Source organism: Dendrobates tinctorius, unplaced genomic scaffold (assembly GCF_039654945.1).
Source record: "Dendrobates tinctorius isolate UK_male_01 unplaced genomic scaffold, ASM3965494v1 ptg000004l, whole genome shotgun sequence".
NCBI lineage: Eukaryota > Metazoa > Chordata > Amphibia > Anura > Dendrobatidae > Dendrobates > Dendrobates tinctorius.
Window position 1 is genome coordinate 10,511,202 of NW_027361672.1, and position 27,990 is coordinate 10,539,191.

General features: G+C 45.0%; 1 protein-coding gene across 3 annotated transcripts in view; it reads right to left on the bottom strand.

Annotated features, from left to right (window-relative positions):
- Positions 1-27,990, bottom strand: part of DCDC2 (doublecortin domain containing 2) — a 249,578-nt gene that overhangs the window by 213,163 nt on the left and 8,425 nt on the right. For all 3 annotated transcript variants that reach the window (XM_073566123.1, XM_073566121.1, XM_073566122.1), the window contains exon 2: positions 20,495-20,546. In XM_073566123.1, coding sequence (XP_073422224.1) covers positions 20,495-20,546 — 52 coding nt within the window. The remainder of the gene's footprint in view (positions 1-20,494; positions 20,547-27,990) is intronic.

The window sequence follows — 27,990 nt, forward strand, 5'->3', positions numbered from 1 at the left end:
TATACCGTACTGATAACGGCATCTGTTTCCATAGTGGCCGGTTATAACATTCTGGACTTTGTTTCTAAACTATGCTCCAAGCATTCGATACTTTGAAAAGCGTATACCCTGCAACTGGCCGCTGACCCCTAGCGGCAGTTTATTGACTTTTGTGTTTGCCTTGTTCACACTGTGCACGCATGGTTTTGCTGTGTTCTTATAAACTTGATTCACTTAACTCTGGACTCTGCTGTGATTGTGCTTCTTGCCAAGAGACCCCTGTAGTATCCACTATAGTTGTTACAAATGGATAGGAAGGCTGCTGTCTGCAATCTGCCAAAACCCTATCAGAGACAAAAGCCAACAAGCTGATATAAAAATGGCCCTGAAGCAACTAAGCTTCAAAAACTAAATCAGCACTCAGGTACTTTCAGAAGACAGAGCTCTAGGAACACTGCACACTCCAGCAGGGAGTGGCAGAATCCAAAAAGCAAGAAAAACAAAAACAAATCTTAGATGCAAAAAGGCAAAACAGAAAACTTAGCTTTAGGAGAGCAGGAATCAGACTGGTGTCCAAGAGTCCACAGAGAAATCACCCGCAGGGCAGAAAGGGCGTAGGCTGCCTTAAATCCAGTCAGTGACTCCACTCAGCAAATTGTCTTCATTAGTCCCAGGTGCCTGATAATCAGGCTCACTACCTTCCTTCACTAGAATAGGGAGTTCACCAGGCCTCAGTGACGGAGGGGAAAATGAACTCACAACACTGTATGCTTCTGTTAATACATCCTAGAATTGCATTTGCCTTTTTTGCTGCTGCATCACACTGTTGACTCATATTCAGTCTGTGATCTATTAGTATACCCAAGTCTTTTTCACATGTGCTTTTGCTTAGCCCTATTCCTCCCATTCTGTATATGCTTTTTTCATTTTTATTGCCCAGATGTAGTACTTTGCATTTTTCCCTGTTAAAAACCATTCTGTTAGTTGCTGCCCACTTCTCCAGTTTATTTATATCTTTTTGAATCCTCTCTCTCTCTTCTCTAGTATTAGCTATCCCTCCTAGCTTTGTGTCATCAGCAAATTTAATCAGTTTACCCTCAATTCCTTCATCTAAATCGGTGATAAAGATGTTGAACAATACAGGGCCCAGGACAGAGCCGTGTGGTACCCCACTTGAGACATTCTTCCAACTGGATGTACAGCCATTTACGACCACTCTTTGGGTCCGATCACTAAGCCAGTTATGAATTCACCTAACAGTTGCCTTGTCCATTCCATACTTAGTCATTTTTTCAATAAGGATTGTATGAGATACTTTGTCAAATGCTTTGCTGAAGTCAAGATATACTATATCTACAGCATTTCCTTGATCCACCCAATCAGTGATTCCGTCATAGAAGGAAATTAAGTTAGTCTGACATGACTTATTAGTTACAAACCCATGCTGACTCTGTTTAATCACTTCGTTCTTATCCAGGTACTGACATACATGTTGTTTAATTATTTGTTCAAAGATCTTTCCTGGTATAGAAGTCAGACTCACCGGCCTATAGTTGCCTGGGTCCACCTTCTTCCCCTTTTTGAAGATAGGAACAACATTTGCTCTTCTCCAGTCTTCTGGGACTTCTCCTGTTCTCCAAGAATTTTCAAAGATTATGGAGAGGGGTTCAAAAATTTCTTCTGCTATCTCCTTCAATACTCTGGGGTGTAATTCATCTGGACTTGGAGACTTGAATTCATTTAGGTTAGCTAAGTGTTTCCTCACTATCTTTCTGTTTATAGATATCCTGGATTCTTCTATTCCCTTAATAGGACAGTAAAGAACAGTTGATGTTACATTTCCTTTCTGAGAGAAAACAGATGCAAAATAGGAATTTAAAAGTTCGGCCTTCTCAACATTCTGTCTTACCATTTCATCATTTTCATCCTGTAAAAATCCTATAGCATCTTTGACTTTTCTTTTACTTTTGACATATCCCCAAAATCCTTTATTATTGCTTTTGACATCTCTTGCAAGCCTCAATTCATTGTCAGCTTTAGTAATCTGATTTGTGCCCTGCAGGTTCTGCAGACAGCATTATATTCTTCTTTAGATATGCCTCCCTCTTTCCATTTTATAAACAATTTTTCTTCCTATTTAGCATGTGCGTTCTGTGTTCATCCATCCTGGCTTCCTTAAATGCTTCCTATTCTTCCCTCTTTTCGGAATTGTTAACAATTGTGCTTTGAGAATTTCATTTTTCAAGATTTCCCATCCTTCCTGGACATTTTCGTCTTTAAGGATATCCAGCCATTGGATCCCTCCAATTCTCTTTCTGAATTCCTTAAAATCTGCCTTTCTGAAATCTAACCTTGACGTCTGAGTCTTCACAGGTCTTCCTCCTCTAGTTATCCAAAATTCTAAAATAGCATGGTCGCTACCTCCTAGGGTCCCAGCCACTTTTACCTCCTCAACCATTTCCTCCCTGTTTATAAGGATTAGATCCAAGGTAGCAGTTCCCCTTGTTTTCTCCCCTACCTTTTGGAAGATAAAGTTGTCAGCAAGAGAGGATAAGAATTTCCTTGACATGATAGTTTTGCCTGAGAGAGATTCCCAACAAATGTCTGGATAGTTGAAATCTCCCATGACAACTATGTCATATTTTTTGGAGAACTTGGCCATTTGATGAATAAAGAGTTCATCCATATCTTCAGCTTGCACAGGCGGCCTGTAGTAAATGCCTACAATGGTGTCCTTTCCATTGTTCTGTCCTTGTATTCTTACCCAAACAGTTTCCACAGAACTCCATGTCTCTGAAGCTTCAATCTCTATGCAGATATACGCGTTTCTAACATACAATGCAACACCTCCTCCTCGTTTATCAAGTCTGTTTCTTGCAAATAAGTTGTATCCTTCTAGTCTTGTATTCCAATCATGTGTATTGTCCCACCAAGTTTCAGTGATTCCAATGACATCATATTTCTTTTCCTGTGTTAGTAGTTCCAATTCTCCTTGTTTGTTGCCCATGCTTTGGATCCTCCAAAGCACCATCAAATCCATTATAATCAAATGGAAAGAACATGGTATCAACAACAAACCTATCAAGAGACAGCCGCCCACCAAAACTCTCAACCCGGACAAATAGGGTATTAATCAGCGAGACAGCATAGAGACCAAATGTAACCCTGAAGGAGCTGCAGAGTTCCCAAGCAGAGACTGGAATATCTGTCCATATGACCACAATAACCCGTACTCTCCATAGAGTTGGCCTTTATGAAGGAGTGGGCAGAAAAAAAAGCCTTTACTTACATACAAAAATTGTAAGGCTCATTTTGAGTTTGCCAAAAGACATGCTGGGGACACCCCAAATGTATTGAGGAAGGTGCTGTGGTCAGATGAGACCAAATTTAACTTTTTGACCACCAACACTTAGTCTCAAACAACACATCTAAACACCCCAAGAACAAATGGTGGTGGCAGCATCATGCTGTGGGGATGTTATTCGGCAGCAGGGACAGGGAAAATGGTCCGAGTCAAGGGGAAGATGAAAAGTGCAAAATACAGGGATATTCTTTAGCAAGACCTGTTTCAGTCTGTCAGTGAAATGAGACAGGGACTGAGGTTTACCTTCCAACAAGACAATGACCCAAAGTATATTGCTAAAGCAACACTCGAATGATTTAATTGAAAAGTGTAAATGGTTGGAGTAGCTTTGGCAAATCTCAGACCTTAGTCCAATTGAAAATCTGTGTTTAGATTTTAAAGATTGCTGTTCACCAGATGAAACTATCTAACTTGAAGAAAATGGAGCTGTTTTGCCTTGAAGAATGAGGAAAAACTCCCAGTGGTAAGATGGGATCCTACTCTGATTAAGGGCGTCCTAGACACCAGAACCGCATACTTTTTTTAACCCTGTATGTCTTTTTTACAGCTTGTCAAATAAATCCTTATTTTATTAAGCCATTGGAAGTGCCACTCTCCCTCCTTTTTTCCTTCGGTTATTGCTGTGCAGATGGAGACATGGGACCCTCCCATGGACTCCAATCTTACAAGCGTGGTAAGTTCCATCCACTCCTTTTCAAAAATGTGAGAAGTTGACTCAATATTTGCATTGTGTGTCTGAGTTTGCCACACTAAGAATAGAGAACAGAAAGAGGAGAAGAGAACTGTCTGAGGACTTGAGAACCAAAATTGTTGAAAAATATCAAAAATCTCAAGTTTACAAGTCCATCTCCAGAGATCTTGATGTTCCTTTGTCAGCGGTGCGCAATATAATCAAGAAAATTACAACCCATTGCACTGTACCTAATCTCCCTGGCTGTGGACAGGAGAGAAATTATGATGAAAGATTGCAACACAGGACATTCTTGATGATGGATAAGCAGCCCCAATCAAGTTGCAAATAAATTCAAGCTGTCCTACAGGCTCAAGATCCACAATGTGTGTGAACAAGCCAAAATACTTATGAAACAGATTATTACACCATTTATTCCATGGTGCTTTACATGTGAGGACATAATAAAAACAAGGACAATAATCATGAACAATACAAGCCACGACTGGTACAGGAGGAGAGAGGACCCTGCCCGTGAGTGCTCACAATCTACAGGGGATGGGTGAGGATAGAAAAGGCGAGGGCAGAGCAGGTCGTGCAGTGGTTTGGTGGATCGGTGGTTACTGCAGGTTGTAGACTTGTCGGAAAAAGTGGGTCTTCAGGTTCCTTTTGAAGGTTTACATGGTAGGTGAGAGTCTGATATGTTGCGTTAGAGAGTTCCAGAGTAGGGGGGGTGCGCGAGAGAAATCTTGTATGTGATTGTGAGAAGAGGAGATAAGAGCGGAGTAGAGAAGGAGATCTTGTGAGGATCGGAGGTTGCGTGCAGGTAAGTACCAGGAGACGAGGTCACAGATGTATGGAGGACTCAGGTTTTGGATGGCTTTGTATGCCACGGTTAGGGTTTTGAACTGTAGTATTTGGGTAATGGGGAGCCAGTGCAGGGATTGACAGGGAGGGGGCAGGGGAATAGCGGGGGGGACAGGTGGATTAGTCGGGCAGCAGAGTTTAGGATAGATTGGAGGGGCGCGAGAGTGTTAAGTGGGGAGGCCACAGAGCAGGAGGTTGCAGATTCGAGGTTGCGGAATATCCGGATCCAGGAAATATTTTTGATTTGAAGTCAGCAAGAAGTGGAAAGGGTTTGGATATGTGGTTTGAAGGAGAGATCAGAGTCAAGGATTACCCCGATGGAGTGAGTTTTTGGGACTGGGGAGAATGAGCAGCCATTTACTTTAATGGATAGGTCTGTTGGGGGAGTCAAGTGAGATGGGGGAAAGATGATGAATTCTGTTTTGTCCATGTTAAGCTTTAGAAATCTAGAGGAGAAGAAGGATGAAATAGCAGACAGACATTGTGGGATTTTGGTTAGTAGGGAGGTGATATCTGGTCCAGAGACGTAGATCTGTGTGTCATCGGCATAGAGGTGATACTGCAAGCCATGAGATTCTATGAGCTGTCCCAGGCTTAAGGTGTAAATGGAGAAGAGCAGGGGCCCTAGGACTGAACCTTGCGGGACTCCGACAGATAGAGGGTGAGGTGAGGAGGTGGCGTGTGAGTGGGAGACACTGAATGTCCGGTCTGTTAGGTATAATGCGATCCAAGATAAGGCCAAGTCTGTGATGCCAAGAGATGAGAGGGTCTGTAATAATAGGGTGTGGTTCACTGTGTCAAAGGCAGAGGACAGGTCAAGGAGGAGGAGAACAGAGTAGTGTCGCTTGGCTTTGGCAGTCAGTAGGTCATTGGTGACTTTAGTTAGGGCAGTTTCAGTGGAGTGATGCAGTCAGAAGCCAGATTGTAAGAGGTCAAAGAGGGAGCAAGAAGAGAGGTGGGAGGACAGATTGACATGGACATGTTGTTCCAGTAGAAAGCACAAAAAATGCCCCAAAATTGAACACGGAGGACTGTGAGAACAGAGAAAACCAAAGAGAAAAAATCCTCCAATAAATTATTAAAATAGAAATTTAATTGAACCATGTCTAAAAATCTTTAAAAAGGGAAGACAATACACAAGAAAATGACAAAATAGCATAAATTCTATTTTAATAATTTATTGGAGGATGTTGTTCCAGTAGTTTTGAGGCAAAGAGGAGAAGTGATATGAGGCGATAGCTAGATACAGAGGATGGGTCAAGAGAAAGCTTTTTGAGGATGTGTGTGATTGAGGCTTGTTTGAAGCATGACGAGAATACACCAGTTGTTAGTGATAGGTTGAAGAGATGGGTTAGGGTTGGGATGAAGACTGTGGTGAGGTTTGGGATGAAGTGGGATGGGATCCGGTCAAGTGCACAGGTGGTGAGATGTGATCTCAAGAGTAAGGCCGGAAGTTGGTCTTCTGTAATGGTGAAGAAGCTGGTTTAGGAGGAGGAGGGCTGAGTAGTTAGGAAGAGGGGTTGTAGGCCAAAGCTTTCTCTGATGTTATCAATCTTCTGCTTGAAGAATGATGCAAAGTCTTTAGCTAAGATCAGTGGAGAGGGAGGAGGTGCAGGGGAACGGAGGAGAGAATTGAAGTTGTTAAATAGCTGTTTAGGGTTGTGAGACAGGGAGGGTATGAGAGATGAGAAGTACGTTTGTTTTGCTGTAGCGAGTGTGGCCTTGAAAGCGTGAGGGACTGTTTGAATGCGATGAAGTGCTCGTTGGCGTGTGATCTTTTCCATCTCCGCTCAGCAACCCTGGAAGCCCACCTCAGTTCTTTGGTCAGGCTGCTGTGCCAGTGTTGTCTGTTGATTTTGCGAGCTTTGGTATGTGTGAGACGGGCAACCGATTCCAGAGCTACAGATATTGTGGTGTTACATAAAGCGGCAGCGGCATCCGCATTGTGTAGGTAAGTTATGTCTGTAAGAGGGAGGAGGGATTCAGAGAGTGAGTGTAGATCGAGGTGTTTAAGATTTCTGAGAGGGTGTGCAGGTGTAAGCAGGTTGTGGTCAGAAAGAGGTAGAGGTGAGTTAGAAAGGTTAGATAGGGAGCAGAGGCGGGTGAAGATGAGGTCCAGTGTGTGGCCATCTTTGTGAGTGGCTGCAGAAGGCGATTGAGCGAGGCCAAAGGAAGAAATTCAGTGGCAGCTGAGAGGGAAGTCTCAATGGGGATGTTAAAGTCATACATGATGATAGTGGGAATGTCATAGGAGAGGAAATTAAGTAGCAAAATGGTGAAATGGTTGAAGAAGGTGGTGGCTGGCCCTGGGGGGGTGGTAAATGACAGCCAGTTGGGGGTTAGTGGGGGGGTAGATGCGCACAGAGTGCACCTCAAAGGAAGGGAGGGTAACAGAGGGTAGCAGTGGGATGTGGGTCAAGGAGCAATTATCTGATAGGAGAAAACCAACTCCTCCGCCATGCTTGCTGCTGAGATGAGACCAAGATAGAGCTATTTGGTAAAGCATATCATTCTACTGTTTAACGAAAATGGAATGAGTCCTAGAAATAAAAGAACACAGTCAATTACGGAAGAGGTTCAAAGATGTTTAGGGTTGTTTTGCTGCCTCAGGCACTGGGTGCCTTGACTGTGTGCAAGGCATCATGAAATCTGAAGATTACCAAAGGATTTTGGGTCGCAATGTAGTACCCAGTGTCAGACAGCTGGGTTTGCGTTCTAGGTCATGGGTCATCCAGCTGGACAATGACCCCAAAAATACTTCAAGAAGCACCCAGAAATGGATAGAAATAAAGCGCTGAAGAGTTCTGAAGCAGCCAGTAATGAGTCGGGATCTAAATCCTATTGAACACCTATGAAGCGATCTTAAAATTGCAGTTGTGAGAAGACACCCTTCAAATAAGACACATGGAGATGTTTACAAAAGAAGAATGATCCAAAATTCCAGTTGAGAAGTGTAAGAAGCTTGTTAATGGTTAAAGGAAGTGATTGATTGCAGTTACCGTATTTATTCCAAAGGGCATGGAACCAAATATTAAGTTGAGGGTCTGGACCACTTTTGGGGGTTTGTGTGAAATTACGTCCAATTTGCCTTTTCTACTCTATTTTTTTGTGTTGTTCTAATGCATACAAAGAAAATAAACATGTGTAATTGGAATGGTTTTCTGGGAGAAATATTTCATTTTCTAGAACATTTTCAAGGGTGCCAACACTTTTGGCCATGACTGTATATAATGTGTGTGTGTGCCTTCATCGCGTTGTGAACCTGAGCAAAGCAGGAGCAAGCGACAATGAATAGCATTGACATTACTCCGCAGCGCCTGTGAAAAGCGGTCACTTTTCTGCTATTCATAGACGCCGGAGACAGATTTGAGGAACGTGGATTACATCAGACCTGCTACAGCAACATTTTGGGTAATAAATTGGTGAACGAGGGATAGCCTCTTTTGTTTATTTCTGTCTTTTTATGTTTTTCAGGACTTTTCTGGACTACTTCGGATTCGTTGAATTACTGCAGACCTGAATGGGATTTCTTCTTTTCATAAATTGGTGAACGAGGGATAGTATGGGGAAGTCTTTATTCAAATAAAGTGTTTTTTCCTGTGTTTTTTTTATTACCGGGTTAATAATAGAGGTGTCTGACAGGCACCAATCCCAGTACCAATCCCAGGGGTTAATGGCAGATGTGATTTTTTGGCAAATTACAGCTGTCATCAACCCCAACTACCATTACCCTGATTGTCATCGCCCCAAGAGCCGGGCAAAGCATCAGAATTTGCACATCAAATGTAATGCAACACTTCTGGGGTGGCTGTGGGCTGGGTTTTTTTAGGATGGGAAGGGTCCAATAACCATGGACCTTCCCAGTCTGATAATGTAAGCCTGCAAATGTCTGCTTTACCTTGGCTGGTTAATAAAATAGGAGGGGTACCCCACGTCGCCTCTTTCAATTATTTATTAGGTCAATACAATTACAGTAAACTATACAGGCATGGCACTAGTTATATATCTTATGGATATCTATTTAGCTAGGCTATTTCTATCTATCTATATCTTTGCACAACTATTTTAACATACCAAAGAGAGGCAAAACGCATGCGTCAAAAATGCAGCAAAAAAAGCATACAACAAAACAAGCAAAAATGTAAGTGATCTGAGGTGAGGGATTCATGCACAAATTCAGCTGCGTGAAAGCCTAAACAAACACCGATTAGGGGAATGTACCCTAAGGCTGTGTGCACACGCTGCGGAAAAGGTGCGGATTCATCCGCGCGGATTTTGCACAATCCGCAGGTGAAACCGCAGGTCAAAAGACCTGCGGTTTTACCTGCGGATTGCTCTGCGGTTTTGCCCTGCGGTTTTTCATCTCCTCAATGGAGGAGATGGCAAACCGCAGGAGAATCCGCAGAAAGAATTGACATGTCAATTCTTTCTGCGGATTGAAAACCGCAGATAATCCGCGCGGAAAATTCCGCACCGTCTGCACTGCGGTTTTTGATTCCCATAGGGAATCATTGTACTGTACACCGCAGCAGAAACTGCTGCGGGTCCGCAGCAGCCAAAACCGCTGCGGAACCGCAGCAAAATCCGCAGCGTGTGCACACAGCCTAAGGGTGTGTGCACATGTTGCGGATTCTGCAGCGGATCCGAAGCGGATTTGGCCATGCGGATCCGCAGCAGATTCTCCTGCGGTGTACAGTACCATTAAAGTCTATGTAAAATGAAAAACGCTGTGCACATGCTGCTGATTTTTCTGTGCAGATTTGCTGCGGATTTGAATCCGCAGCATGTCAATTCTTTGTGCGGAATCTGCAGCATTTTTCACCTGCTCCATTACAGAAAACCGCAGGTATAAAAACGCAGGCGAAATCCGCACAAAAACTGCAGAAAATCCACAGTAAATCTGCACTAAATCTGCAGGTAAAACGCAGGTCATTTTACCTGCGGATTTAGCAAAATCTGCGCAGAAAAATCCGCAGGGTAATCCGCAACGTGTGCTGGGGCGAGGACTCCAGCGCACCCGTGATACTCGATCGAGTTACGAGCGTACCCAAGCTCATTACTAGTTGGGATTAAAAAAAAGTGGTCATTTTTTTAATTTTGGGAAAGCACTCCCAGCAAGTCACAGAATTGTGAGAGAGGAGGCAGGGAGCAGAGGAGTAGTGGAAGGACATACAAGGAGCAGGGAGCCATGGATGGAGAGCTTAGGAGCGGTGGCAGGAGAGGCTGGGAACAGAATCAGTGGAGCAGTCAGTAAGTGCTTTGCCTCCTCAATCACTGCTGACAGTGCAGAGAGCAACAGTTGTGATGAGTTTGTTATCTCCTTGCTGCCCTCTGCATAGACAGATGCGGAAATGATGACGCGGTCAGTGTAATTAATGAGCTTTGTCATCTCTGCCCTTTCCTGTGCCGGAAGAATCAAATGAAATGACAAACTCATCACAAGTGTTGCTCTCTGCAGAGGCTGAGAAGACAAAGCACTTGCTACCTGCTTCACGAATTCTGCTAGCCAGGGGGAAAGCAGTGTCAAGTAAGGTAGAGGGGCAGAAGTTGCGGGAGTAGAGAAGATCAATGGCGGAGCTGTGGTGGAAGAGGTGGGGACACTGGCCTGTGGGAGGAGAGGGGCAGGTGAATCAGTAAAGCCACCAGAACGTGCTTTACCTTCTCTGTCAAATTATTTTTATTGAGATTTTTTTTAGAAGGGGATGTTATACATTACACACAAAAGGATATATGTACCATATTAATAGGCTAAAGAAAATAGGGAAAAGGGGAAAGGGAATAAGGGGGGGGATAAAGAATCATAAAGAGTACATAAGTATACTTCCTCTGCTTATTCTGTAGTATGTCTTTTGCATAAAATGAGGCATCGGTCTATTCACTAGTACTTTTTCATACAAATTTAATGATTTTATCCTTTATTTCCTTTTCAGGGTCTAAGGAAGGGTCTTCAGAATTATTGCTTTCTTCATCCACGGACAAATAACAGTAGATGTTATATGAGTAAAACTCACTATATGATTGATCAGGTGATCTAGATTCCTTCATCATGAATGGAGGTATAGGACTCCTCTTACACTGTATTGCACTCATATATATTGTAATCCAATGTCTGCAATCACTATTTACTGGCTGAGCAGGTTTATGGGACAGATTTGACGTAATGTTGTTTACTAATGTTATATATGTCCCTGAGAGAGGTATCGTCCTGTGCCGGTGTGTTGACTTCCTGTACCTAGCCTGGCCCCCATACCGCTTATGAATATTCACTTCGCTCATTAACTGCACGGAAGGGCTAGGAGAAGTCCCCAGCCTAAGGCTGGGTTCATATTGCGTTTACGGGGTGCGTTTAAAGCATCCGTTACACAGCGGCATTAACGCACCCATACACGGCTATAGACGAGCGCATTGCTAACGCATGTCATAATCGGCATGCGTTAGCGATGTGCCGTCATTCTGTGACGGACCCTCGAACGTGGTCTGCAGCATCCGAGGGTCCATCACTGCTAGTGTGGCGCCCCTGAGGCTCAGTCGCCACAGAGGTACTGCACCTTCTCCTAAGGTGTAGTGCCCCACCATCCGGGTAAGGTGGGAACTCCTTTCCACACTCCAACACTCGCACCTCACACAACAGGGTAGTTCTGCACAACCACATTGCGGCTCCTTGCTCAGAGGGTAGCAGAGCACCTTTGGTGGTTTCCTGCTAGGAACACTGGACGTGCTGGGAGGTGGGTGGAGTTAAGATACATAAAAGAGTGGGAAAGCGTAGGAGGATAGGTCAGTCTGACAGAAGGTCAGTCAGGTAGGAAGTCACTCAGACAGGAGTGAGGATCCCTGGAAGAAGGGATGGAGGAAGGAGTGCTGCAGCTGCCTCAGTTATCTGAGCCTGCTGGCACGGGAAAGGAAAAGAAGGAGAAAGACGTAGAACTGAAATCTAAGCTTCCATAAGAAAGAAAGACAAGTACGGAACGAAGGAGTAGCGAGAACAGAGAGGACGTGGGTTAGAGGAGGAACCCTGCCTATAGGTTCTCAGCGCAAGGCCGGGGCCCGGTCGCCGAGGTTGTATGGACACTTATGGTTCTGCAGCAGACACCGGTGGAGTAGTTGGCTGTAAATGCACTACTCCCATCTAAGACTTGGGGCACAACAGCAATTGGATAGAGAGCCGGGACTCAGGAGAAGGGAGTCCCCGAAGCAGGCTACAGCTGTCTGCCATACAAGTAGAGTTCTTGAGAACATCTGACAGGAGGAACTCCAGTGTAACTCAGTACTAGGAGATCTTCACACTTTAAGGCGCTATAGAGGAGTCGTTCAGAAAGGTACATGCTGGCAGAGTGTTGGAGTGGAGAATCTTAACTTGCCCGGAGGCTGATTGAGTCTCTGACCCGGAGGACACGGCCCGGAGGCAGGCACCTGTGTGTGTGTACAACGGACTGTGAGTAAAGCTTTGGAACTACAAGCCCCGGTGTCCTCCATTCATTTGTGCGCTAACACATTCAGCACCGCTATAGCTGGGTACCATTCTCCACACTGCCTGCACCTCTCCTCTTCCATTGCATCCACGCTGCCCTGGGGCTACAGCTTCACCTGTGGGGAGCTACACCATCTAGGCTGCAACACACCACCAGCCCCAGAGGATCTGCATGCAGCGTCGGCCTAACATCCTACTTGCTGAACACCACAGGTGGCGTCACAAACTATTCCATTAACTACATTACACCATTTACATTCCCCCATTACTTGGGCGCCCAGAGCCACGGACCGGGTCACCGCTGCTGTGACACATTCCCCTGACACCGGCCTGGTACCGAGTACCCCACAGCCCTGGGAGGGCGACCCACTAGCGCAAATGGAGCATCTGCACTAGCGGGATCGCATAACGCGATCATTATTAGGCAGTAGCGTTAACGCAGCCCGTCAATGCTATGCGTTGAACGGACTGCATTAACACTATGTGAACCTGGCCTTAGACACCAGAAGGGATTCAACATGAATGGCAAGGGAACTGCGCATATTCGGACTCTAGATGGGGCTAGATGGACGGACATAGATACTAGCAATGCTATCTGTTGTGAGTTCATTTTCCCCTTCGTCACTGAGGTCTGGTGAACTCCCTATTCTGGTAAAGGAAGGTAATGAGCCTGATTATCAGGCACCTGAGCCTAATGATGATGACTGGCTGAGTGGAGTCACTGACTGGATATAAGGCTGCAGACGCCCTTCTGCCCTGCGGGTGATTTCTCTGTGGACTTCTAGGACACCAGTCTGATTCCTGCTCCTCTAAAGCTAAGTTTTCTGCTTTGCCTTTTTGCATTTGTGTTTTGTTTTTTGTTTGCCTTGCTTTTCTGGATTCTGCCATTCCCTGCTGGGGTGAGCTCTGAATCTCCTTTTGCCTGTTGCTCTGTCTTCAGAATATTCCTGAGTACTGACATAGTCTTTTTGAAGCCTAGCGTCTTCAGGGCCTTTTTCACTGTCAGTCTGTTGGCTCTTATTTTCATAGGGTTTTTCACGGATTGCAGACAGCAGCCTTCCTGTCCTTTCCTATGTAGTTAGCTTGGGCCCCGTCTTTGCTCAGTCTATCTTTCTGTCTGTGTTGTGTTCTTTCTTCTTGCTTCACCGTCATTATATGTGGGGGGCTGCCTTTTGCTTTGGGGTCTGCTCTGGGGCAGTTTAGATTTCCCTTTCTGTCTTTAGGCTATTTAGTCCTCCGGCTGTGATCGAGGGGTCAAGGGCATCGTAGGAACCCCCCACGGCTACTGCTAGTTGTGTTGATAGGTTCAGGGGTCTGCAATCCGATAGCTGCCAACCTCTCTGGTTTTCTGGACTTAGCTTGCATTTCTGTTTTTGCCTCCTACGGTGACTCAATCATAACAGAATCACCCGCCATACCGCAGATCCTAGGGTACTCAATAGCAGGAAAGAATTGTGTTTAAAAAAAAAAAAAAAGAGTGTGTATATTCTTTCCTCTATATCTCTGAGGCCGTAGGGGGAATTTTTTTTTCTCTCAATGGAGATAAAACAATTGTCTGATCGTGTGGAGCAGCTCGCTGCGGAAGTGCGAGGAATTTCCGCCTACCTTGCTCATTCACATGCTGTTGAACCAAACATCCCTATACCTGATGTATTTTTTGGGGATCGATCTAAATTTTTGAGTTTCAAAAATAATTGTATATTATTTTTTGCCTTGAAGCCTAACTCGTCAGGGAACTCCGCGCAGAAGGTTAAAATTGTCATCTCTTTGCTGCGTGGCGATCCCCAGGATTGGGCGTTTTCTTTGAAACCAGATGATCCTATTCTGACTAATGTGAACGCATTCTTTCAAGCCTTGGGGTTGTTGTATGACGAACCTAATGCTGTTGATCAGGCTGAAAAGACCCTGTTGGCATTGAACCAGGGTCGAGTTTCTGCAGAGATGTACTGTCAAAAGTTCCGAAAGTGGGCGGTCCTTACTACCTGGAATGATAATGCCTTGGCAGCTCTCTTTCGGAAGGGTTTGTCAGAAGCTGTAAAAGATACTATGGTGGGATTTCCTGTTCCCTCTGGTCTGGACGATTCTATGTCATTAGCCATTCAGGTTGATCGGCGTTTACGTGAACGCAGGATTGCACGAGAGGTGTTGCCACCGGTTGAACAGACGTCTGAACCTATGCAATGTGATAGAGTTTTGTCTAAGGCGCAACATCAGGAGTTCAGAAGGCGTAATAAGTGCTTTTTCTGTGGAGATGCCTCGCATATTATTTCTGTTTGTCCTAAACGAGAGAAACGCTTTGCACACACGTTTTCTGTTGGTGGTGTTCAACCTAAGCTTCTTCTGGCAATTACTCTGATCTGCTCCCTGTCCACATTTTCCGCCAAGGCTTTTGTGGATTCGGGAGCAGCGCTAAACCTAATGGACTTGGATTTTGCTAAACGTTGTGGATTTCCGATGACACCTCTGCAGACGCCAATCCCTTTGAGGGGGATTGATGCTACTCCTTTGGCGAAAAATAAACCTCAGTTTTGGACCCAGGTGGTCATGCGGGTCGCGCCAGACCATCAAGAAAATTGCAGATTTTTGGTGTTGCATGGTCTGCATGATGCCGTTGTTCTGGGGTTTCCCTGGTTGCAAATTCATAATCCAGTTTTGGATTGGAAATCTGTGTCTGTGGTGAGTTGGGGTTGTCGGTGTGCCTTTAGTGAGGCTCCGTTTTTTTCCACCTCTCCTCAGTCGCATGATGTTCCTGACTATTTGGCGGACTTTTATGATGTATTTAGTGAGAATGAGTCTGCGTCCTTGCCTCCTCATAGGAGTTATGACTGTGCAATTGAACTGAGCCCGGGGTGTAAATTTCCCAAGGGCCGGCTCTTCAATTTATCTGTACCCGAGCACGAGGCTATGCGGTCCTATATTAAGGAGGCGTTGGAGAAGGGTCATATTAGACCATCCTCTTCACCCTTAGGTGCCGTTTTTTTTTTTGTGGCCAAAAAGGATGGTTCTTTAAGGCCTTGTATTGATTATCGTGCCCTCAACAAAATTACTATTAAATATCAGTATCCGTTACCCCTGATTTCGGATCTATTCTCTAGAGTTAGAGGTGCTTGCTGGTTTACCAAGCTTGACCTCAGGGGGGCGTATAATCTTATCCGCATTAAGCAGGGGGATGAATGGAAGATGGCGTTTAATACTCCGGAGGGACATTTTGAGTACCTGGTGATGCCTTTTGGGCTCACTAATGCCCCTTCTGTCTTCCAGTGCTTCATGAACGATATTTTCCGAGACTTTGTCGATAAATTTTTGATTATCTATCTGGATGATATTTTGATCTTCTCCAAGGATTGGGATTCTCATGTGGAACATATTCGGACTGTGTTCCGGATCTTGAGGGAGAATTCCCTGTATGTCAAAGGATCGAAATGCCTTTTTGGAGTACAGAGGATTTCAATTTTGGGATTTATTTTGTCTCTGTCAACTATTGAAATGGATCCGGCCAAGGTGCAGGCCATTTATGATTGGGTTCAGCCCACTTCTTTGAAGGCCCTCCAGAAGTTTTTGGGTTTTGCTAATTTTCTAGTATTGCCAAGCCATTGACTGATCTGACTAAGAAGGGTGCTGATGTGTTGAATTGGTCTCCGGAGGCTGTTGCTTCCTTTCAGGAGCTGAAGCGAAGATTTACCTCCGCCCCGGTTTTGCGGCAACCTGATATCTCACTCCCGTTCCAGGTAGAGGTGGATGCTTCTGAGATTGGTGCAGGAGCTGTTTTGTCACAAAAGGATCCTATAACATCTAAAATGAATCCCAGTGCTTTCTTTTCCCGAAAGTTCTCTCCATCTGAACGTAACTATGATGTGGGGAATCGGGAACTGTTGGCCATGAAATGGGCATTTGAGGAGTGGAGACATTGGTTGGAGGGAGCTAAACATCAAGTTGTGGTCCTCACTGACCACAAGAATTTGATTTATCTAGAGTCGGCTAAACGCTTGAACCCTAGACAGGCTAGGTGGGCCTTGTTTTTTTACACGTTTTGATTTTGTGGTCTCTTTTCTTCCTGGAACTAAGAATGTCAAGGCAGACGCCCTCTCTAGGAGCTTCTTTGCCGATTCTCCTGTGGTGACCAAGCCTGCTACCATCTTAGGCGAAGGGGTAGTTCTTTCTGCCATCTCGCCTGATTTGAGACTTGCTCTGCAAGAGTTCCAGGAGTACAAACCTGAGCGTTGTCCCAGAGGGAAGTTGTATGTTCCGGACCAGTGGAAGAAGAGAGTGATGTCTGAAGTCCATTGCTCTGCATTGGCTGGTCATCCAGGTATTTTTGGTACTAGAGATCTGGTGAGTCGCTCTTTTTGGTGGCCCACCTTGTCTCATGATGTCAGGAATTTTGTGCAGTCCTGTGGGACTTGCTCCCGGTCTAAATCTTGTTCTCGCTCTAGTGGGCTGTTGATGCCTTTGCCGGTCCCCAGGAGGCCATGGACCCATATTTCAATGGATTTCATCTCTGATATGCCGGTCTCTCAAAGAATGACTGTTATTTGGGTGATTTGTGATAGGTTCTCTAAGATGGTTCATCTTGTACCACTCCCTAAGTTGCCGTCTTCCTCTGAGTTGGTGCCCCTGTTTTTGCAACAGGTGGTTCGCTTGCACGGGATTCCTGAGAACATTGTATCTGACAGAGGAGTTCAGTTTGTGTCTAGATTTTGGAGGACTTTCTGTTCCAAGCTGGGAATTCAGTTGTCCTTCTCCTCTGCTTTTCACCCTCAGACCAATGGGCAGACAGAGAGAACAAACCAGACCTTGGGGTCGTATTTGAGATGTTTTATTTCCGCTGATCAGGATGATTGGGTTTCATTTTTGCCCTTGGCCGAATTTGCTTTAAATAATAGAGCTAGTTCTGCCACTTTGATGTCACCTTTTTTTTGTAACTTTGGGTTTCATCCTCGATTTTCTTCAGGGTAGGTGGAGCCTTCTGCCTGCCCAGGTGTTGACACTGTGGTGGAGAGAATGCACCAGATCTGGGACCAAGTGGTGGATAAGTTATCTCTCTCCCAGGAAAAGGCCCAGCGGTTTTCCAATCGACATAGGACCATTGGTCCCCAGTTTAAGATTGGTGATATGGTGTGGTTATCATCAAAAAATATTGCTATGAAGGTGGCTTCTCCTAAGTTTAAGCCTAGATTTATTGGACCTTACAAGATTTTGGAGATTATTAATCCGGTCTCTTTTCGTTTGGCTCTTCCTGTAACATTTAAAATCCATAATGTGTTCCATAAGTCCTTGTTGAAGAGGTTTGTTGAACCAGTTGTTCCTGGGGTGGCACCTCCGGACCCTGTATTGGTTGAAGGTAACATGGAATATGAGGTAGAGAAAATACTGGATTCCCGTCTGGCTAGACGGAGACTCCAGTATTTGGTTAAGTGGAAGGGTTATGGTCAGGAGGATAATTCCTGGGTCTCTGCCTCTGATATTCATGCCAAAAGATTGGTGTGTGCCTTTCATCGGGCTCACCCTGATCGCCCTGGTGGCGTGGTTGAGGGTTCGGTGACCCCTCCTCAAGGGGGAGGTACTGTTGTGAGTTCATTTTCCCCTTCGTCACTGAGGTCTGGTGAACTCCCTATTCTGGTAAAGGAAGGTAATGAGCCTGATTATCAGGCACCTGAGCCTAATGATGATGACTGGCTGAGTGGAGTCACTGACTGGATATAAGGCTGCAGACGCCCTTCTGCCCTGCGGGTGATTTCTCTGTGGACTTCTAGGACACCAGTCTGATTCCTGCTCCTCTAAAGCTACGTTTTCTGCTTTGCCTTTTTGCATTTGTGTTTTGTTTTTTGTTTGCCTTGCTTTTCTGGATTCTGCCATTCCCTGCTGGGGTGAGCTGAATCTCCTTTTGCCTGTTGCTCTGTCTTCAGAATATTCCTGAGTACTGATATAGTCTTTTTGAAGCCTAGCGTCTTCAGGGCCTTTTTCACTGTCAGTCTGTTGGCTCTTATTTTCATAGGGTTTTTCACGGATTGCAGACAGCAGCCTTCCTGTCCTTTCCTACCTAGTTAGCTTGGGCCCCGTCTTTGCTCAGTCTATCTTTCTGTCTGTGTTGTGTTCTTTCTTCTTGCTTCACCGTCATTATATGTGGGGGGCTGCCTTTTGCTTTGGGGTCTGCTCTGGGGCAGTTTAGATTTCCCTTTCTGTCTTTAGGCTATCTAGTCCTCCGGCTGTGATCGAGGGGTCTAGGGCATCGTAGGAACCCCCCACGGCTACTGCTAGTTGTGTTGATAGGTTCAGGGGTCTGCAATGCGATAGCTGCCAACCTCTCTGGTTTTCTGGACTTAGCTTGCATTTCTGTTTTTGCCTCCTACGGTGACTCAATCATAACAGCTATCACTAGTAGGCGCCATACTGACCTTCAAATGTGCAGGTTTTAAATGGGGCATAATCTGTAAATATTTAATTTACAAAAGCAAAATTTCATGCTTTCTACAGCATTACCTATATATTCTACTAGCTGCAGAGCCCGGCGTTGTCCGGGCATAGTAACTAACTGTGGGTCCCGCTTTCTCCCTTAACAGCCCCACTTCACCCACCATCAAGCTCTCTCCTTACACAGCCCCGCTCTCCACCCGCCACCCGGCTCTACATGTGCCACCCCGTTCTATCCCTCTGCAGCCCTGCTCTCTCCCTCCACAGCCCCGCCTCTCCCTCCACAGCCCCGCTCTCCACACGCCGCCCCGCTCGATCCCTCCGCAGCCCCGCTCTCCATCCATGTCCCGCGCTCTCCCTCGCAGCTCCGCTCTACACCCGCGTCCCGCAGTTTCCCTCTGCAAACCCGCTCTCCACACGCCGTCCCACTCTATCCCTCCACAGCCCCGCTCTCCATCCATGTCCCTCTTTAATCAAACCTGTTAGGGTATATTTCCCCATTCAGGAAACGCTGCGGATTGGACGCTGTGTGCAGCTGCAGAGTCCAATCCGCAGCATCCAGATGTTACAGCAGAGTGGAGGGGATTTTATGAAATCCTATCTCCACTATGCGTGCAAACACGCAGGTGGCAGACCTGCGTAACTGGACATGTGGTGCTTCTTTATAGACCGCAGTATGTCTATTTCGCTTGTGGAGACACTCAGTCTCCGCAAGATAAATAACACAGTCTATGAATAGGATGCGGTGATTCCGCCTGTGTTCAATGAACACATCCGGGATCACCGCGTGTACAACAGGGGGCAGAGCTTTGGGCGGAGCTGTGTCCTCTCTGCAGCGCTTCCTTAACGTGGAAACATACCCTATGTTTTTCACAATTTCCCACCAACAATGGAGTGCTTTGTTTAATTAGTAATGAGTAACATCCATGCCTGAAAATTAACATAGCCATTAAATTATTGCCAAATGAACCTGCAGATTTCAGCCATACCAGAAGACTATTACACTAAGGTTAAGTTCTCACCATGAGTTTTTGACTTTGCACATTTTCACGTTTTGTTGTATTTCAACATGCCTGATCCTTTGATGTGAGAGAAAACATATCACCACGAGAGAAGTGTGGCAGCAGTTTATTCTCTTCTCCCTATGGAAAACACACTCAAAGTGTGCATGCATAACGGGGGATCAGGAACCTCTACCCTCAACACTACAATATTAGGTGAAGCCACTGTCCTTTTAAAGGGTTGCTCTCTTAACAAATGTTATCTTCCCCCTGTAGATCACACACAATTTTACAAAAGATATTGTTATGGCACCTCCTGGTATTCTTGTGATTCAATCTCACAATGTCCACATTGATGTCCACTTCTGGTGGACGCATATGCTCAGTAGCTCAGTCAAGACTGTCCGGATTCTGTTGTGTATGGGTGGAGAGTGACTCCGGCGATCATGGAGGTCGGCCAGTAAGAATCACAACACTGGAAGTGTCTTCTCCTCCCCATCACTGGACGCATAAGGTGAACGTTCTGAGAAGGAATCAGAAGAACAGCAGGGGGTTGCCAAGATATGGATAAGCGAAAAAAATAATACCTCATTGTGGGAGGACCACGTAAAAATGAGTTAACATATTTTGGGTATTGTTGTCTAACAACACAATAATTGTATAAAATCTAAAAGATCACAATTGTTCACCATCATGTTGCAAGGCGCTCATGCACTGAACTAATAGGACATTACCTGGCTCAGTGGGTCTACTGGCTTTTTCTTGTTTTCTCCAATATGTAAGTAACTGAAAGAGAATAAGAAAGTATTCAAGAAATTTGACATATAAGCCAGTCTTATATTAGCATGTGCTAGATAGTATGAAAGTAAAAGTCATATACAGCTAGCTAAGGTCTGATACTGATCATACACAAAGAAAATATCGGTCCTAAGATACAGTGGTCCATTAGCCATGATATTACATGTTTCGTTAATAGCAGTCATGCTAGTTTGGACATGTTTGCATCTGGACATTTAAAGGGAACCTTTCACTTCCAAAAAGTGCCATTTACCTGCAGATATAATGGTAATAGCATTTATGATGATGTCTGGCAGGCTTAATGGAAGAGCGGCTACAGGGAGAAAATGAGGAGATACAGTATATTCTCCCTGCACTTCCAGTCATTGAGGCAGTGCAGGGAGTTGGCAGTCACCGCACGCTACTCAGTGACCGCTGCAATCAATCCCTGGCATCTTGACTGACCGTCTGCACTGCAGTGGATGTACACAAAGCAGGATGTCAGTCATAGTGAAGGGAGAGTGCTTATAGCATGCTCACCTGCACCACTTCAATGACTGGGAGCGAGCGAGCGGCTGCAGGGAGAATACAACTTTTCTCCCTGGATTCGCCGTTTCAGTAAGCCTGCCAAACATGAGATAAGTGCTATTTTCCGGCGGATTACCACTAACGCATTTTTGGAGGAGACAGGTTCCCTTTAACCTTACAAAAGCATCAGGACACATATTGGCTTTCTCTTTACATGTTTATGACCCAAAAGTAGCAGATCTGTTGCATTGCCAAACAGATACATTTTTTTTTCATTTACCTAAGAAACTTGAATCGGCAATCATTTCAGTGCTTGTATACATTGTATTTCAAGGCATTATTGTCTCTGTTACACTGACAGTGCATTGGGCCATGCCACTGATAGATCTTTATAGGCAAACATTGTGACTACCACAGTGAAGCGTTGCACCCAGTGTCGGGTTGGGGTGGTAAGGGCCCACCAGTAATACTGACTTTGCGGGGGCCCACTTTTCACCTGGATACAAATATTACACTACCCTCATTCACAAATTTACCTATATCTCTATATCGTAATAAACTGGGTAGTTGGGTTAGTGAATGATGAGATGCAGCTTTTTTCTGTACAGAGTGAATCATGTGAATTATGCCAAGTACTACCCATATAGGGGAGTTGGAGGCTCAGATCTGCACAGAGGCCCACCGGGGGATTGCCCTGTTACCCATTGGGCCAGTCCTGACTGCACCCACCATAAACAGGTTGCAGGGAGACACTGGGCTGAGAAAGGGAGCCACATCCCTCTAGTAAACACTTTAGAGGAAGGTGTCAAAGCACCAACACTACAAAGCAGTGCGCAGCCTTCTTCCTCTGAAAAGGTGGCATTTAAGAAGAAGTTCCCAGAATGGCCACCATACAAATGCTATATGTTGGCCATTAAAGGAGTTGTCCAGGACTTATATAATGATCACGTAGGATACATAGTCTATGAACGTCCACCGATCATCTCTTTGCGCTTCAACTGTGGCCAGATGTACAAAATGTACAGAGACAAAACAGCAGCAATTTCGAGTATTTCCGCCTAGCTCTCACTTGCTTCAGTAGGAGCTCAACTGCAGCGCCTGAGAACGACCACTACACAGTGCGCAGATTGTGATCTTCCGGTTCTGTATTCTGTGCACACATTGCTGCAGATAGCGCTGCAAACAGCTGATCAGTGGGTGAGCCGGGTGTTAGACCCCCATCGTTCTGACATTGAGGGCCTAGATAAAGAACAGGTCTTCAATACGTAAGTCCTGGACAACCCCTTTAAGGAGTTTTCTGCTATTAAATTGCATGTAGGAAACAGAGCATAAGAATTGCATATGTTACAATTACTTGAGCAGTAGGAAAAGGAAAGGGGTTGCTCTATAACGAATTGTTTGCTGGACACAAAGTGGTGACTATTCTGCTCTTGTACAGGGAACCAGTCCACCCCTGGTTCCATACAAATTACACAAAAAAAAGTTATAAAATGATTGTAAACATCTCCATGCAAATAAACTACTTATTAACAGTGAGGTTGTGCTCAGCTATTTGCACAACGCCAGAGGAAGGCTCAGAACTTTAAAGCACTTCCTCAGCCACGACTATAAGAAAGGTGACAAGTGAACCTTTGTTACACGGAGTAATTCTAGTTATACCGCATTACTGTGAGCATAGATTTAATCAGAGGCTTTATACTACTTAAGTGTCTGTAATAGAGATGGTTGACAGATGGAAATTCTGCCTACAATTCTTTTAAGAGTTTAATGACTTTACTAAAGGACTTTGTCTGCACTCATCAAAGTGACCAATGACCTCCTGACAGCAAAACGTAATGGTCACCACTCTCTGCTCATTCTTCTTGACCTATCTGCAGCTTTCGATACTGTTGACCACCATCTCCTACTCTCTAGGCTCCAGTCACTAGGCATTAAGGACAATGCTCTCTCCTGGTTCTCTTCCTATCTCTCTGACCGCTCCTTCAGTGTTTTGTTCTCTGGCTCCACTTCACCTCCTCTTCCTCTTGCTGTCGGGGTACCTCAGGGCTCAGTCCTTGGCCCCCTTCTCTTCTCTCTCTACTCAGCCCCAATTGGACAGACCATCAGCAGATTTGGCTTTCAGTACCATCTTTATGCTGATGACACACAAGTATACACGTCTTCCCCCGACCTTACCCCTGCTGTACTACAGAATGCCAGTGACTGTCTGTCCGCAGTCTCCAATATCATGTCCACTCTCTATCTGAAACTCAACCTCTCCAAAACTGAACTTCTTCTGCTCCCGCCATCTACTAACCTCCCTAAATCTGACATTTCCCTCTCCATGAGTGGCACCACAATAACACCCCGGCCGCAGGCGGGCTGTCTGGGTGTGTTTGACACCAATCTCTCCTTCACATCCCATATACAATCTCTTGCTCACTCTTGCCGCTTACACCTAAAGAACATATCTAGAATCCGCCCTTTTCTCACCATGGAAACGACAAAAACCCTCACGGTAGCATTGATCCACTCCCGGCTGGATTACTGCAACACTCTATTAATTGGCCTCCCCGTCACTCGACTATCCCCTCTCCAGTCCATACTTAATGCAGCAGCCAGGGTTGTCCATCTGGCTAATCGGTACTCGGACATGTCCGCTCTTCGTCAGTCATTACACTGGCTGCCCATTCATTATAGGATCCACTTCAAAGTACTTGTTCTCACCCACAAAGCTCTCCACGGTGCGGCACCCCCCTACATCTCCTCCCTCATTTCTGTCTATCAGCCTAGCCGATCGCTGCGCTCTGCAAACGACTTTCGACTAACCTCTGCACTAATCCGTACCTCTCACTCCCGACTCCAAGACTTCTCCCGTGCTGCTCCTATCCTCTGGAATGCTCCACCCCAAGAAATTAGGACTAACCACAATTTGCACAGTTTTAGGCGCTCCCTCAAAACACATTTGTTCAGAGCGGCTTATCACGTTCACTAATCAAAGTCATTCAATGTGTAAGGGTGCATGTGTAGCCCATTCGCTATCTCCATCCATCTTTCACTCCTTCAAGATGGCTGGACCATCATTGTAAATACATCATTGTAAATACACACCTGTACTCTGTATCTCCCCCACCTCATTGTAGAATGTAAGCTCTCACGAGCAGGGTCATCTTATTTCGTCTTATGTTGCTTTATTTATTGTATTGTTAATGTTGTTACTTGTGTTTTGAAACTGTTAAACTGTAAAGCGCTGCGCTATATAAATAAAGATTATTATTATTATTATTATTATTATTTGTTTCAAGAGTTTCTATGCGTCTCCACGGTAACAGACTACAAACAAACCCTGAGCAGTCTGATCATGTAGTCACATTCCATAGATCAATCGATCGATCTACTTGCTCCTTTTATCTATTCTCTAATAGAACTTTTGTTGGCTAACAACATACAGATATAGAGGAAAGTTGAAGCGGGCTCCATACACAATAAATAAGATGTCAGATGAAAGATGGTTAGGCCGATCACTCAGCTGGCAGATATGTGCACCCATTGTTCCATAAATGGGAGCACTTGTGTTTTCTATGAGAGAGTCGCTGCCACACAACTCTGGAGGAATGAGTTCTAAATCAAACAAACATTCTGAATCCTTATGTCCCCCTGACATCATCTGTCAGGGGACAGTCAGGAGACCCCTTTACACATCAGACTGTAGGCTAAGCCAGCCAATGTTGGCCTAATGTGCACTGAGGCTGCTTGGTTAGACTATACAGGGGTTCGCTTGTTGTCAGTTACCATGGTGATGCATAGATCTGCATACTGGCTACAGACATAAGTCAACAGGAAAGGAGAATTTTTTTTTTTTTTTTTGCAAAATTGCTTGATTTTAAAGTTTAGATACACTGAGGAAAAATTGTTTGCAAAGGTGGGCAGTTCCCTTAGTCCATCATGATCTATTTGTTGTGGTTTATTAAACTGAACAGGTGCCGGACTGTAAAAATAATTGAATGCAGATTATACTCAGTTTCTCATTAATTTCCAAATTAGTTTAGATCATGCATGCACGTCGTCAGTAAAATGGGAGACATGCTTCAAATGTCTCCTCCGATTCCTGCAGCTGTGCCCACCCTAGTACGTGCAGGGTGGTGGATCAAGCTCCCCTAGTAGCTCTAGTCTCATACCAGATCGTCCGTCATACAATGGCTGCATATAGAAAAGCCCACTTTTTTCAATGTAGCGATATCACGTTATTACCTATACAGCGGTCTTTGGACTAGGACTTCTCCATGGTTTAGTGTTCGTGGCAGTCAAAGAAATAAAAATTCTAGTCCACTTACTAAAAAGCTTCAATATTAGTAAAAGTGACCGTTTACCCAGAAAGTAACTGAAAGGTCAACATTTCAGCAAAATAAAGTCAGACCAAAATAAAGAGGATAAATTGTATTGGGGTCTCAGAAGATTTAAAATGTAACGACTGAAAAAAAAAAAAAATGTACAGCCTATCCCATATTTCAGAACAGATTTTACCCATGCCGTGCGATCCACTGAAGAATAACTGAAAGCCCACGCTGAGATGAACAAAATATCGCAGATTTTAGGGGACAATTAGGGGGCACATCATTTTAATTGTCCATTAATAAGAGACACAACCCACAAAGGTTGAAGAGTTTTTCTGGCCTTTTGGATGGGGAATATTGCATTGGTGGGGGTCCCATTCTCGGCAATCCCACAGATCATTTGTTTGAAGAGGCCCTTCTATTTGTCACCGTTTAGTAGCGGCTATGCCATTATTGGAAATATGGACCTATGTCTGATAAACAGATACGTGGGATGGACGCTCCCCTACTAGCAGCCATTCCAGACACTGAAGAGCATTTTGGTCTCCTAATCGACCATCTCATATAACCGTGCATCACAAACACTTTTCCACCCTCTCCTTCCTAACTGCTACGTCTGTCCTAAAACGTATGGGGGCCTCCTGATTTCCCCCAAAAAAATTGCACTGAGGAAAAAAAGACTTTGTCTTCATGAATTTCGTCACTGTGCATGACATACACTTGAATGTACTGCATTGTACATATCCGGTAGGGGTACGTGTACATGGTCAGGATTTACATTACGCAAGTCTCCTGTGGATTTTGAAAAAAGTTGCAACTAAAATTTCCCCGACGTTGACATGCGGACCTGGCCTTGGCTTGCTTTCTTGAAGTTCTGCAGGCCACATGGGCCGTTTACACCACAAAGTCCTCACCAATATGAATTCTAAACTGTGAGGGGCTGTCAGTAGTGCCCAAAATTGTTTTCTGGAGAATATGAACGATGCATTAAAAACCCTATTCATATTCCAGCATAATGGTTGCAAATTCTGCCTGGAGTATCACCTTATTCACACAACGCAGATACGCTCAGGATTTTGAAGCCAGAACCAAGAATGGGTCCAAACTTTAGGTGGAATACTGTATAATGGACAGATTTTTACTTCTCTTTTTTTGCATCCAGTTTGATTTTTTTTGGTTTCATTTTACTGATGTAAAATACGTGACTGAGACGTTAAAGTGGTTGTCTCATGTTCTTCAGGAGAACACCGCTGCTCCCCCGTCTTCTGGCTTTCTGCCTGTTGGGTGGCAGTGATTGATGACTGCACGTTGAGACCAGTGACATATTTGTGATGCTGGCCCAAACTGAGCGCTGTCCAATGCGGCTAGTAGAGCCAGATTTATCTCTGACGAGTGCAGGACAGTGAAGTTGGACAGGTTGAGTGCTAGCAGGTTCTACAACAAAGAGCTTCTAAGCACTGGGCTCCTTATCTAGGACCAGCCACCACTGACAGACTGTGACGGTGGCCAGTTATCTAGCTAATGAGCAGCAAACAATAAAAATTCTAGTAAAGTGACTTTTTTTAAGAAATATTGTAATTTTCCAGATTTAAGAAGTTCAGACAGCCCTTTGAAGGAGAGGCTTCCACCACTGTGATACTGATGACCTATTCTTTGGAAAAATCCTCACTGTCAGATTGGTCAGGGTCTGACACGCAGCACTCCCGCCTACCAGCTGTTGATAGCGCCTGCAAAGGCCAGATGTAAAGAGTGCATGGAGCGTAACACCACCACTCTGTCACCCTGTTTAGTGGCTGCCACCAGGTGTCACAGATCGGCTCCTATTCTACACTAATCCATTCAATGTCATTCAGCAAAAGTGTATACATGAAAAAAAAAGTTTTGTATCACAGGCACTTATGGTTGAACACTACTACTGTATGGCGTCTGTGATAGCCTCTGTTAAATCTAATATATAAAGCTCAAGTGTGTGTATGTGTGTATGTATGTATGTGTGTATATATGTGTGTATGTCCGGGATTGGCATCCGCACCGTCGCAGCTACAGCCACAAAATTTGGCACAGTCACACGTCTGGACCCCGAAAGCGTCATAGGCTATGTTGTGAGGCAAAATTTTAACCCCACGCATTCCAATTCGCCAAACAATTTTGCCCCTATCTACATAATGGGGAAAAAGTGTGTGTGTATCAAGCCCCGCCCCTCATTATGATGTCATAATGGTTGTCGTGGCGACGCTGATTCATCATAGGTTGCAAGCCCCACCGCTCATTATGATGTCATAATGGTTGCCTATGGGATGGAGGATGTGTGATGGGTATATGGGCACTGGACTATGGGATGGAGGATATGTATGATGGGTATATGGGCACGGGACTATGGGATGGCGGATATGTATGATGGGTATATGGGCACGGGACTATGGGATGGAGGATGTGTGATGGGTATATGGGCACGGGCCTATGGGATGGCGGATATGTATGATGGGTATATGGGCACGGGACTATGGGATGGCGGATATGTATGATGGGTATATGGCACGGGACTATGGGATCGTGGATATGTATTATGTGTATATGGGCACGGGACTATGGGATGGAGGATATGTATGATG